Source organism: Nilaparvata lugens, unplaced genomic scaffold, assembly GCF_014356525.2.
Source record: "Nilaparvata lugens isolate BPH unplaced genomic scaffold, ASM1435652v1 scaffold7617, whole genome shotgun sequence".
Classification (NCBI taxonomy): Eukaryota; Metazoa; Arthropoda; class Insecta; order Hemiptera; family Delphacidae; genus Nilaparvata; species Nilaparvata lugens.
This window is the reverse complement of record NW_024093365.1, coordinates 1-12,386: the sequence shown is the minus strand read 5'-3', so window position 1 is coordinate 12,386 and position 12,386 is coordinate 1. Positions and strand designations below refer to the sequence as shown.

Below are 12,386 nucleotides of genomic sequence, written 5' to 3'. Positions count from 1 at the left end.
AGAAATGAGAAATTAAAACTGTGATAACTGCTATAAAAACTGCGACTACGCCCGTTTGGAAAGCTAATTTTCTGATTCCAGCTGTTTTAAGTCTAGGACTTGGCCAAATCCCGAGCTCGGAAACCGGCCCCTAATGTTATTCTATCTACCGGCGCAGCCGGTTTTGAAATGGACAGACTGATTAATATTAGAAGTTACGTCGGCTAAGTCTTCAAAAGACAATTTGACCTAAGCTACTACGGTGTAGAATACCCTCTATTAATTCAAATTCATTACCTTCGCCTTCAAATTAGCCATACAGACAGTCAACTCCTCAATTGCTTCTCCACATTGAAATTGTTTTTTCTCAGAGCAAGCTTAGCCATTGTCGATAGAAAACCAGATCAGTTATCTGAAAATGAATAGAAAAATTCAATGTATTTTGGTCAACACTACCTTCAAGATGTATAATTGTATATTTGTACTTTGCTTTTGGCAAATAAATTCACACTTGCGCGCACAAGGAATCTTCCTTTTGCCGGTGTTTTTGCCTCACCTACTGTACTTATGCATGTTAGCATAAATTAAATCTTCATTTAATAATAACTATTTTTATAATATCATGAATAAGGATATCATTTCGTTATTTCTAATTAAATCAAATCAAATTATTTATTGTGTGACAACATTAAAACGTTACAACAACGTCATTAATAACACAGAAAACATCAATTTAAAAATCTATTACAAAGAAATCTTCAACTTTATATAAACATTCATTGCAGTACTTTTTCAAATATTTTCAGTAACTATTAAAGCTCATCTTTTCATATTTTCAGGCCAAGCGTTATAAAGTTTTATTGACATGTATTGCCAGTTTTATAATAAATTAGCATTTCCTAATTTTATGTATGTATCTTAGATTAAGTGCAGTAGCAATACTTATATTTATTTTTAAAGCTATTTGTTTTGGCAATAACTTCAATCATTCTTCTTCTTCTTCTAAAGGCTGGCTGGCAATAATCAAGTCTTTTTTCTTATCAGTTTCTTGAAGCTCTAAAATTGTGGAACTTTAAAAAAAGAACTGCTAGCATTATTACAAGATACAAATCACAAGGTGCGTACAGACTTCGCCAAAGAAGAAGAAGAAGAAGTCATACGGGTTCTTGCATGAGAAGATTTGATTTCACACAATTTGGCAACACGGACAAAGTTTCTACCTGTTTTATTCAGAGAAGGCTATAAAGCCATGTTTTCACTAGAGTTGTCAACTGAGTTTTCAACGAATTGCGGTAACTTGCTGCAAGTTCGCCTAAAGTGGGGTCCACGTTATAATGGCAGTAGAGAAAGATAGGAGAAAAAACGTCGCCGGTCCTCTATCTTGTCAATGTCTTCTACAGACGGTAGCTGATACAGTTTATTGATGCAATAACAAAGTTCATTCAGTTTAAATAAATCGATTTATTTTATTAAGCAAGAAATTAAATTTTTCAATAATTTCATTAATTAAGATGAATAATTTGGTATTTAATTATTAATTCTACATGTTGAAAGACGAGCTATCCGCTTTGTTGAATGATAGACAAGGTGCTAAACCATGCTTTAGATGAAAACTTAAATGGCAATCTCATATAACTTTTCTGTGTAAAAAACTAAACCACATTCTTATAAATTCTATAAATTGAACAAAATATTGAATATAATAACTTAAAAACAGTTTATCATGCCATAGTTCAATCAGTTTTACAATATGGATTAGTGATATGGGGTGCTGCATATGATGTACACATGGAAAATCTATTTATCATTCAAAAAATAATAAAAACTATCTTGATATAAACCAGGTTATACCCAAAAAATCTAATTTTCCTGGATTTTGATGTTTTTTACCGTGAGACAACATATGTCAAAGTCTTAATAAAATACTTGGTAAAAATAAAAATATCTTCCCAAAGTTGATCAAGAACACTTATCATTCAGACCGGGTGTAACAGAGGAATTTCAAGTTAATCCTACTAAACTTCCATTGATCAGAAGACAGCTAATTTACTCAAGCAGTAAACTGATCAATGCATACCTTTGACTTGGATTTCAAAATTAGTAAAAAGAGCGTCAATGAGGGATTAAGAGGGATTTAGTTTTAATTTAGATTATTCTATTTTCATTTATAGTCTTTTCTCTGCACAATATTTGTTTGATTTTTTATGATTCTCTGTTATAACATTTTGTAATTATTAGTTAAATTTAACTTTAACTTTCTGCATTATTTCGAATATTATGTTTTTCTTTTACTGTTTTGCAACTCTCACCAGCGGGCAAAGATTTTCTTTTTGCTGGTGATGCCTAGATTTTATATTCTATTTTAATTTTATTCAAGTATATGTATGAGTAATTATGTTTATTTATTTATATTTTAATGATATGTCATATTATAAAGATTTTGTATATGTTTTGATATTCTAATTGGCAATGAATGACATTGAATTGAATTGAATTGAATTGCTAGTCTGCCTGTTGGAGAGTGGCCCGTTTTATATGGGAATGAAAATATTCAATTCAATTCCATCTCACATAAGAGGAATTGAGGGCTTGAAGGATTTCAAAAAAAAACACACTTAGAGAATTCCTTATTGTATTGTGTCCTTACAGATTAGCAGACTTCCTTGTTGGTTAATGCTTAATCAATGTATGTTATGTGAAATCTGTTATGTTCTATTGGCCGTAGTGTTGAAATATGAAGGATGGTAGTATTATATTAGATTAAACTTTGACGTGTCATATACTGCGGGAGCGTTGCTCCCTTAATACAGTTTCATAATTTATTATGACGAAATTGTTAAACAAAAACAATCAAACACTGCCATTATAACGTGGACCTCACTATACACCTATAGTGAGGTCCAAGTTATAAGGCAGTGTACGATTGACAATAGTGTTGCTATCCTTGTCTAACATGCAACAAAACAGATAGCGCTATCTCTCTCAAGCTTTGCAATGTTGTCAGTTGGTCAGAAATATTTTATTTCACTTTTGACAGTGACTGTACAGAAGTGGACAAACAATCCTCAGCCGCCATGTTTTATTTTGATTTATAACAGAATGCTAAAGTAGAGGAGTCGTATAATTGATTTTAAATGTATTTTTAGATAAATGAAATAATTTTTAGATATTAACGTATGAGAAAAACAAATTATACTTTTAATGACACTTTAAAAGTTGATAGCTTTGAGACCACCCTAAAGGTGCGTACAGACTTTCGCTCTGCTCCGCAATCGAACGTCACTCGAGCAGATCGATTGATGATCGACCGGGGAGCAAGAGTGGAACGCGAGAAGAGCTAACATCTCCCGTACCGTTCATGATCGGAGCGATTGCGGAGCGAGTGCGGAGCGTGCGTGGAGCGACTGCGGAGCGTGTTGGAGGCGCGTATATCTGTACGCACCTTAAACTTCGTCCATGCTTGAGTTTACCGGAAAAGTTAGGCCTACACTTACACCGGTATGAATAATATTGAAAGGCTATTTCAGAGTTATTTTCATTGAAATTATTTTATTATATATAGCCTACGATTTCTATTTTCTATTATTTTTAAAGAAATTGGAATACAATACCTACCGAATAACTTAATTATGGTTGTTTTGAAGTTCAGATTGGTGTATCACAGCTTTTCAAATTAGCCGCCATTTCAGGTTTGTAACTCTGATCTCAGTTATGTAAGCATAGTTTGGAATCAAATTATGAAAAAAATATTTTATTGATCAATTTAATTAATTTGAAATGAAATTGATTATCTATTTTATCAAAGGAAATAAAATTAATATCGGATCGAATTTATGGGATGAATTGAATAACAGCTATGACAAAATTAAGTCAATTTGGCGACGTTGTTCTAGTATCTTTCTTCACTGCCATTATAACGTGGACCTCACTATAGACCTAGTTGTCGTTCATGTGGTAACTGACCTTGTGCAACAGTGTGCGCATGAGCTGTTGCGTGAGCACATGTGGCTGCTCGTTGATGAGCGTGATGGCCTCCTGGATAACATTATTGCTGTTTCTTGCCGCCTCGACGGCCAACTCCCTCTGGAAGCCCATGCCCACCAGCTGCGACACCACCACCTCGCTCACCCACTGCTGCCCGTCCGCGCATTTGCCCATCTTACGACTCTCACTGCAACACAAACAATAGAATAAAATAAAGAATCGAATAGAATAAGGGTAACCGTCTACTAGAACCGTTTTCGTCCGAACTAGCATCGCCCGAAAAATACCGAACGCGAACGAACGATCCCCCAACAAAGAAAGGAATAGATGCTCGCTCATTACAACAGGTTCATAAGGCCGTGCACGGCCGTATCCGGCCGATCATTTTTTCGATCCGAATTGAATGGGATTTTCCGGCTCTATCCGGCCGAACTAACTAGTCGAGCTGGGACAACAAAGTGCTCCTAAACTAAATTTTTTTCACAGTCTTGTTTTTGTTTTATAAAGTTGATCTGTTTGTCCCTGCAGGGAGATTATTATCATTTATGGTAAATTTTCCTTGCTTAGTTTTCATACTACAGAGTGGCCCTGTATTTTAAATTCGCTTAGCAGTTTCTGACTTGCTGTAATTCCAAGTAGGAAAAGTCCAATCCTTTTCCTAGAGAACTCAGGTGCAGCTTGAGTTCGTCCTTGTCGAAGTTTCTAGACTGCGACGTCCTTTCTCTTACTTTCTCTTCACTTTCCATATTCTAAAATCCTTCTAGCTCTCAGGTACAGCTTGAGGACTTCCTCGCCGAAGTTTCTAGACTGCGGCATCCTTTCTCTTTCTTTCTCTTAATTCCTCCTGTGTTAAAATCCTTCCTGATCTCAGTTCCAGATTCGAGATCGTCCTAGTCGCGGGTTTTCAGACCCGCGAATCCTTTCTAAAATTCTTAGAAACCTGTCTTCTTTAATAGCAAATATTATTTGCTGGCTTTACCTGTGGAAAATTCACGAATTTTCCCGTGATCTCAGTTGCAAATTAGAGATCGATCTTGTGGTAGTCCTTAGACTGGCAATTACTTGGAAAAGTCTATTGAAATCTTTTCCTGAATTAGGAGTCTCTGACTCGATATTTTCCTTGTGGAAAATCCTGGAAAAATCCTTTCCTACCCTGACAACGACAGACTGCTGTCTTCCCGATATTATTCTACAGACTGTGTCTGTGAAAAATCTTTTCTATCCTCTCATAATAGTCGACATACTGACTATTAATTTAAAAGCGTTTCGGACGATTGAGAGTGATTCCCATACCCTTAAGGGCAGTCACAGATTGGCCCTTAATAACCGGCGCGCAGTCATCAGATTAGCGCGGAAATCCTGTTTAGCAGTTTCAGAATTGCTGAAAATCCTTTCGCAGCTGCAGGCTCGCGATTCAGAAATCCGACACCCGAAACCTTATCCTCTAAACTTTAATTACCACATAATTGGAATTGATATACTGTATTTAGCTAGCAGGTCCAGCTTGCTGAGAGCTAGAGTGCAATTCTCAGATTGCGGATTATTGAGCAGATATTTATTTGCTGTAGAGAATAATAATCTTATTATTGATTCTCTGTTCCCTATACCGTATACCTCATACCCTGCACCCTACTCTCTATAGCTTACACCCTATACCGTGCTCTATTTGACGATATCTTAAATATCACTAACAACTCCATAGTTCCGCCATACCTTTACCTCATAGCTCTCACCTTAAACCCCATAGAAAAACCACATCCCGGGCTTGCAGGTACAGCTTGCTCGCCGTCAATTCGCAGTTGGTTCAGATTGCGTACTACCTTTATAAATAGAATTATTGGTAGGGATCTGATAGTCAGATCCGTCTCCTTGTATAGGGTTATCTTAATCTCCCTTAACACCCACCCTGTATTCCAAAGGCCGAGGGCCGAATCGGCCAGCAACGGCACGGGCAAACACTCTTCCCCTGAAAGTAAAAATCTCGCGAAAGAAGCAGAGGGTAAAGAATCAGGATAGAGGGAGAAGTGTAGGTCCGGTAACTCCACCTGTCAGTACGGCTACTGACCCCGACCCATATCCGACTGTAGCTAGTCCGCGTTGTAGCAATACTTCGCATATTAGGAAACCTAGGGGGTGGAATAGGCCATTCTAATAAAATAATCAATTATATTTTATCAAGCAATAAATCATATTTTTCTACAACTGCGCGTAGAAAAAGAATTTACATACTCAATTCTCCTCGTAAAACAGCTTATTTCTGGGGAGAATCTACTTTTTCGCTCGCTAACCATCCGCGCATGCGCAGTAAATTTTCTTTATGCTCGCAAATCATTCGCCCATGCGCAGAAGAGTTTCTTCACGCTCGCAAATCAGCTGATGGTGAGCAGCTCGCCAAAAGGTCAGATCTTAACCTAAAAAGTCGGTAATTGTAACTCCGCCGACATAAGTGATTTAACAGATTTGGGCGGTTAAAAAATTTTGTATGTAATTCGCGCGTAATGCTTCTTTATCGCTCTTGCAAAATTATCACGCTCCGCTTCGCGTCGCGTGATAACTGTTTTGCGCGAGCGATAAAGTCGCGCATTACGCTCTTGATACATAAATAGCTATTTTCAATGATTTCATAATGAATTTTTATAATCAAGATTGAATATATTTTGTTAATTAATTATTAATTCTACATTGTTAAATGACGATCTGGCAACAGAGCGAAGCGAGAAAGAGATAGCGGTATCCGCTTTGTTGAATGATAGACAAGGATAGCAATACAATTGCTAATCAAACACTGTCATTATAACGTGGACCTCACTATAGTCCTTGGCAACGACTTTAAGGCCCGGTTGCACAAAAGCCGGTTAAATTCTAACCTTGATTAGTTTGACGAAAACCAATCAGAGAAGGCTTTTTAGAAAAGACGGCTTCTCTGATTGGTTCTTGTGGAAATAACCACAACTAAGATTTAACCGGCTTTTGTGCAACCGGGCCTAAGTATTCAAGTAAGGGCCGTTTGCACAGTATAGATGCTAAACACGATTAAGTTAATCGAGTTTAAGTTAATCTGAAAGTTTAAACTTGAATCAGTTTTCTCAGTGCATTTACTAATCCAGTTTAAGTTAAACTAGTTTAGCGTTAAGTTGGTAATAGAATGTCATCGTTTATAATATCAGGAAGGGTAATTTTTACAGGAAATTTGCTATTTGTTTACAAACCATCAGTAAATTGAGCTTATGTAGCTACTATTTCCTGGTTCAAAATCTACAGAGCTGTAAGCTGTACGGTAATAAAAGTGAAAAGCGATCAAGAAATTCTTCAAAAAATGATGAAATGCTATATTACTATTAAAAACAAACTTATATTTAGTTGGCACCAAAAAATATAATCTAGAATGTAAGATAAAAACCTTATTTTGTTATGAAAATCTACTTAAATCTACTACGGTCTTCATCGTTTATTATAAATCTCTTGAAAGCAAAATATCTCAGTCATGTGTTATTAAAAACATGTTTTCTAATCAAAAATCACTGATAAAAATTTTCTATCAAGTGGCTTATTTAATCAAATACTAAATTGGCACTTGCTTTACTCAAGCAAAACCGTTAAAAATTCTCTTTCATCCCAGGAATTTAAATGATTCGTTTTTTACCTAATTTTCTCAGTTCCAAAATTTCTTCGCAGTCATCTCTATCAATCGCATTAAAAACTTCTATCAATTCTATCAATAATGACTACAGAAGCATTAAAAACAAACGTCGAAAAATAATTTACTATTAGCTGTTTCCCCATCAAATTTTACAGATGTCTAGTTAATCCAAATTATTTGGTTTAAACCTCCTGCTTTGGAGGTTTAAACTTTCCCAGAGTTTAAACTCAATACAGAGTTTAAACTGATACTGTGCAAACGGAATTTTAGTTTAAATAAAAAAATCCAGATTTGGTTTAAGCTTTAGCTTAAACTTACACTGTGCAAACGGCCCTAAGTAAGAAAGTGGTACTGACCGTTCAAGGCCGTCCCTCTCACGAGCTGCCTTCAGTTCTTGTCTGCGCTTCTCAATGTGGGCGATCGCCTCCTCCACGTGACCTTTGGTAGCACGAAGGCCCAATCTGCCTTCTGCCGGAGTAAAGCCTGAAACAACAATACTTATTGAAGAAAATGCACTACAAAATCAACAAAATGAATAAATTGATGGGAAACATTGGATACTAGTAGTTCTGTGAACAGTAGACCTCACACAGTTTTCTCATCCACAAGTATCTGATGTCACCTGTTCTAGTTGATTCAGTTGAATCACAATTCACAGTTGAATCATAATTTACTCTTAAAAACTGTTATTTGTTTTCTCCAAGATCAAAAAATCTGGTGTAGCGCACTCACACAACTTCCCTTGCCGTTATGAAAGGACGCTAGTGTTCACGCGCATCTCAAGTCTACTATTCAAAGATCTTAGCCAGCTGGTGACAGGACAATAACGCTGGAGACACAAGAGGTCTGCTATCTCTTCATAGTGAATGATTTAATAGAATCAACAGTTGCCAACAGTTTGCAATTGAATAATCACATTTTCTCGAATTTCGAGCTATTTTAAATTTAGATGAAAATGTTACTAACATTAATTGTAGAGATTCTCATGCTCAATCTTTTCCACTTGAAATTTTTTGTTTAAATAGTATCTGAAGCCTGATAATTGTGAGTCTAAAATCAAAGTTTGCATAGATAGGGCGGATCTCCTGATTTTTTACCGGTATGGGACTTGAGGCAGTTGATAGAGCTTATCAATGACTTTTTTATGTATGAATTTGATCAAAATCGTAGGAGCCGTTTTCTAGAAAAACCCTGTTTTTTACAACACTTCCGCCATTCTAGCCGCCATCTTGAATTGCATTTGATCGAAATTGTTCGTGTCGGATCTTTATATTGTAAGGACCTTAAGTTCCAAATTTCAAGTCATTCCGTTACTGGGAGATAAGATATCGTGTACACAGACGCACATACACTCATACACACACACACACACACACACACACACACACACACACACACATACATACAGACCAGAACCCAAAACAACTTTTTTGGACTCAGGGGACCTTGAACGAATAGAAATTTGGAAATTGGGGTATCTTATTTTTTTTCGGAAGCAATACTTTCCTTGCCTATGGTAATAGGGCAAGGAAAGTAAAACTCACCCATGCTAATAAACTCAGTTCACGTTTGAATTATGATGATTTATCCAGTTTCGTGATAATCTTTCCATCTGATAAAAAATTGCTCTACTATTTAAAAATTTTTTTTAATCAACAATACTAGTAGTTCTGTGAACAGTAGACTTCACGCAGTATTCTCATCCAAAAGTACCTGATTGAAACTGTAGACCTTATGGAAATACAGCAATAGACTGGCTTCTCCACACATCTGTGTAATCACTTGTCAGCTGATTTATGATGAATAATTCTATAGTCTGATTTTTACTCTAATATTGGAGTGATCCGTGGTCTAGTGGATAGAGTGCTTACGTAGCAGCATAGAGATCCCGGGTTCGACCCCTCTCATTACCAAAAGTTTTTTAACCAGATCACTCCCGTGTTATCGGATGGGCACGTTAAACTGTCGGTCCCGGCTGAAGTATGACAGTCGTAAGGCCATTGACGGCTTAAATTATATATTCAGGCGGTGGAACATTCCCGAAAGGGAACTCCCCAGCAACAAAAGCCATACGAATTTATTTATTACTCTAATATTGGCGTATGAGGGAGGCTCCTTTTTCCTTTTATATTATCATTGAAATGCAAAATTTCCAAAAACCTTGTATATACGTCGACACGCAATTTAAAAAAGGAACATACCTGTCAATTTCATGAAAATCTATCACCGCGTTTCGCCGTAAATGCGTAACTTATAAACATTTAAACATTAAGAGAAATGCCAACCGTCGACTTGAATCTTAGACCTCACTTCGCTCGGTCAATTAAATTTCTTCGGCATTATTCAGTTCATTCAATCATTTTATTTTATTTTCAATCACCTATTAGATTTGTTTTAAAATGTGAGATATATTGATACTGATGGGCACGCATCATAAAAAATATGACGCTCAATGTAACACGAAGCAGACTGCATAAAACTGATCAAAGTCCCTCGAATGTTGCAATTAAATTGATGAATAGGCTTCCTATTGAGGTGAGGCAACTTAATCACAGGAGGTTCAAAATGATTTAGAAATATTTCTCTTGAAAAACCCCTTTTACTCAGTTGAAGAGTTTATCGACATGAAAATGAATGTAGAAGATTTCATATTTAGAATTTATTAATATTACTGTTATATGAATAGGACTAATATACCATACATGTTTTTATTGTAAATGTGACTTTGTATTGTTTTTTATTGACAGTATTGTATTGACTGAGTGTTTTACTGTTATATTGACTGGCCTATATGTCAAATTGTGACATCCTGTTTTTTGGCTAAAAATTATTATTATTATTGTTATTTATTATTATTGAAACCCTACCTTATAGAAATAGACACGGCCAGACATCTGTGTAATGCATGCAATGAATACCGGTAATCCACTTGTCAGCTGATGATTATGAATTAACTTGATTTGATAGAGAGATTTTATAGAACCAAGATGCTCAAAATGCGAATTAATCTAATATGAAAAAGGGCATAAGGGTGGTATTCCTTATTATCTCGAGACTAATTCGTCGGATGTCATGGTCTACAGACCAGTGGTTACAGCCGCCGTGACTTAACAAAAAAAAAAAAAAAAAAAAAAAAAACATAACCTATAATTCATTAGATTTGATGATTTATTAGATGAATCTTATAAGCAGTATAGTAGCAAACACTTCTAATTCATCTACCGCCATAATGAGTCATCGAATCTAATGAGCTTATATGTTGAGTGCTCTAGCTACGGCGGCTCTAGACGCGCGTTTCGAGACACCGATGAGGAATTTCACCTTAATTTCAAAACACCACACGGGGACAATAGTAGCTTCCACTAGCTGTCGCGGAATTGCCATGTCCATTTTATAAATAAAGAAAAAACAAAGAAATACCTTTTCGAACTACTAAAGGGGTAGATTGGAAATTGAAGGCCAAAATATAGAATCTGTAAGTAGTATAAGAGTTCTTGGAGTGGTGATTAACTCTGATCTTTCATGGAAACCACATCTGGAATGCCTGAAAACCAAACTTGGAAGCTTGGGAGCTTGGAAGCTTGGAAGCTTGGTAGCTTGGAAATGAAGGCCAAAATATAGAATCTGTAAGTAGTATAAGAGTTCTTGGGTGGTGATTAACTCTGATCTTTCATGGAAACCACATCTGGAATGCCTGAAAACCAAACTTGGAAGCTTGGGAGCTTGGAAGCTTGGAAGCTTGGTAGCTTGGAAATTGAAGGCCAAAATATAGAATCTGTAAGTAGTATAAGAGTTCTGGAGTGGTGATTAACTCTGATCTCTCATGGAAACCACATCTGGAATGCCTGAAAACCAAACTTGGAAGCTTGGGAGCTTGGAAGCTTGGAAGCTTGGTAGCTTGGAAATTGAGGCCAAAATATAGAATCTGTAGTAGTATAAGAGTTCTTGGAGTGGTGATTAACTCTGATCTCTCATGGAAACCACATCTGGAATGCCTGAAAACCAAACTTGGAAGCTTGGGAGCTGGAAGCTTGGAAGCTTGGTAGTTGGAAATTGAAGGCCAAAATATAGATCTGTAAGTAGTATAAGAGTTCTTGGAGTGGTGATTAACTCTGATCTTTCATGGAAACCACATCTGGAATGCCTGAAAACCAAACTTGGAAGCTTGGAGCTTGGAAGCTTGGAAGCTTGGTAGCTTGGAAATTGAAGGCCAAAATATAGAATCTGTAAGTAGTATAAGAGTTCTTGGAGTGGTGATTAACTCTGATCTCTCAGGGAAACCACATCTGGAATGCCTGAAAACCAAACTTGGAAGCTTGGGAGCTTGGAAGCTTGGAAGCTTGGTAGCTGGAAATTGAAGGCCAAAATATAGAATCTGTAAGTAGTATAAGAGTTCTTGGAGTGGTGATTAACTCTGATCTTTCATGGAAACCACATCTGGAATGCCTGAAAACCAAACTTAATTCAGTAATTTTTTCCTCTGGATTCGTTGGCTCTTAAATTGTGTATTTCGCCCTGTTCCACTACCTTCTGAACTATGGAATCATTTTTTGGGGTAATTCTAGCAGTTTAGTGGAGGTGTTACTACAGAAGTAGGCATTGAGGGTGATGATAGAGGAGTCAATTCGAACTAGTTGTCGGCCCTACTTCAAAGGACTTGGAATTCTCCCACTCCCAAGCCTATACATTCTGGAAACAATCTGCTTTTAAAAAAAACACCAAATGAATTCAATACAGGAGAACATTTCACCAATATTCGACCAGATACAGAAATAATTTGAGA

General features: G+C 36.4%; 1 protein-coding gene across 1 annotated transcript; it reads right to left on the bottom strand.

The window, feature by feature from the left end:
* Positions 1-323: 323 nt before the first annotated feature.
* Positions 324-8,100, bottom strand: LOC120348966 (NEDD8 ultimate buster 1-like; the record flags this gene model as incomplete). Its single annotated transcript, XM_039445686.1, has 3 exons — positions 324-391; positions 3,943-4,150; positions 7,960-8,100. Coding segments are annotated over 3 exons (394 nt in total), but the record flags the coding sequence as incomplete, so codon positions are not given.
* Positions 8,101-12,386: the final 4,286 nt, after the last annotated feature.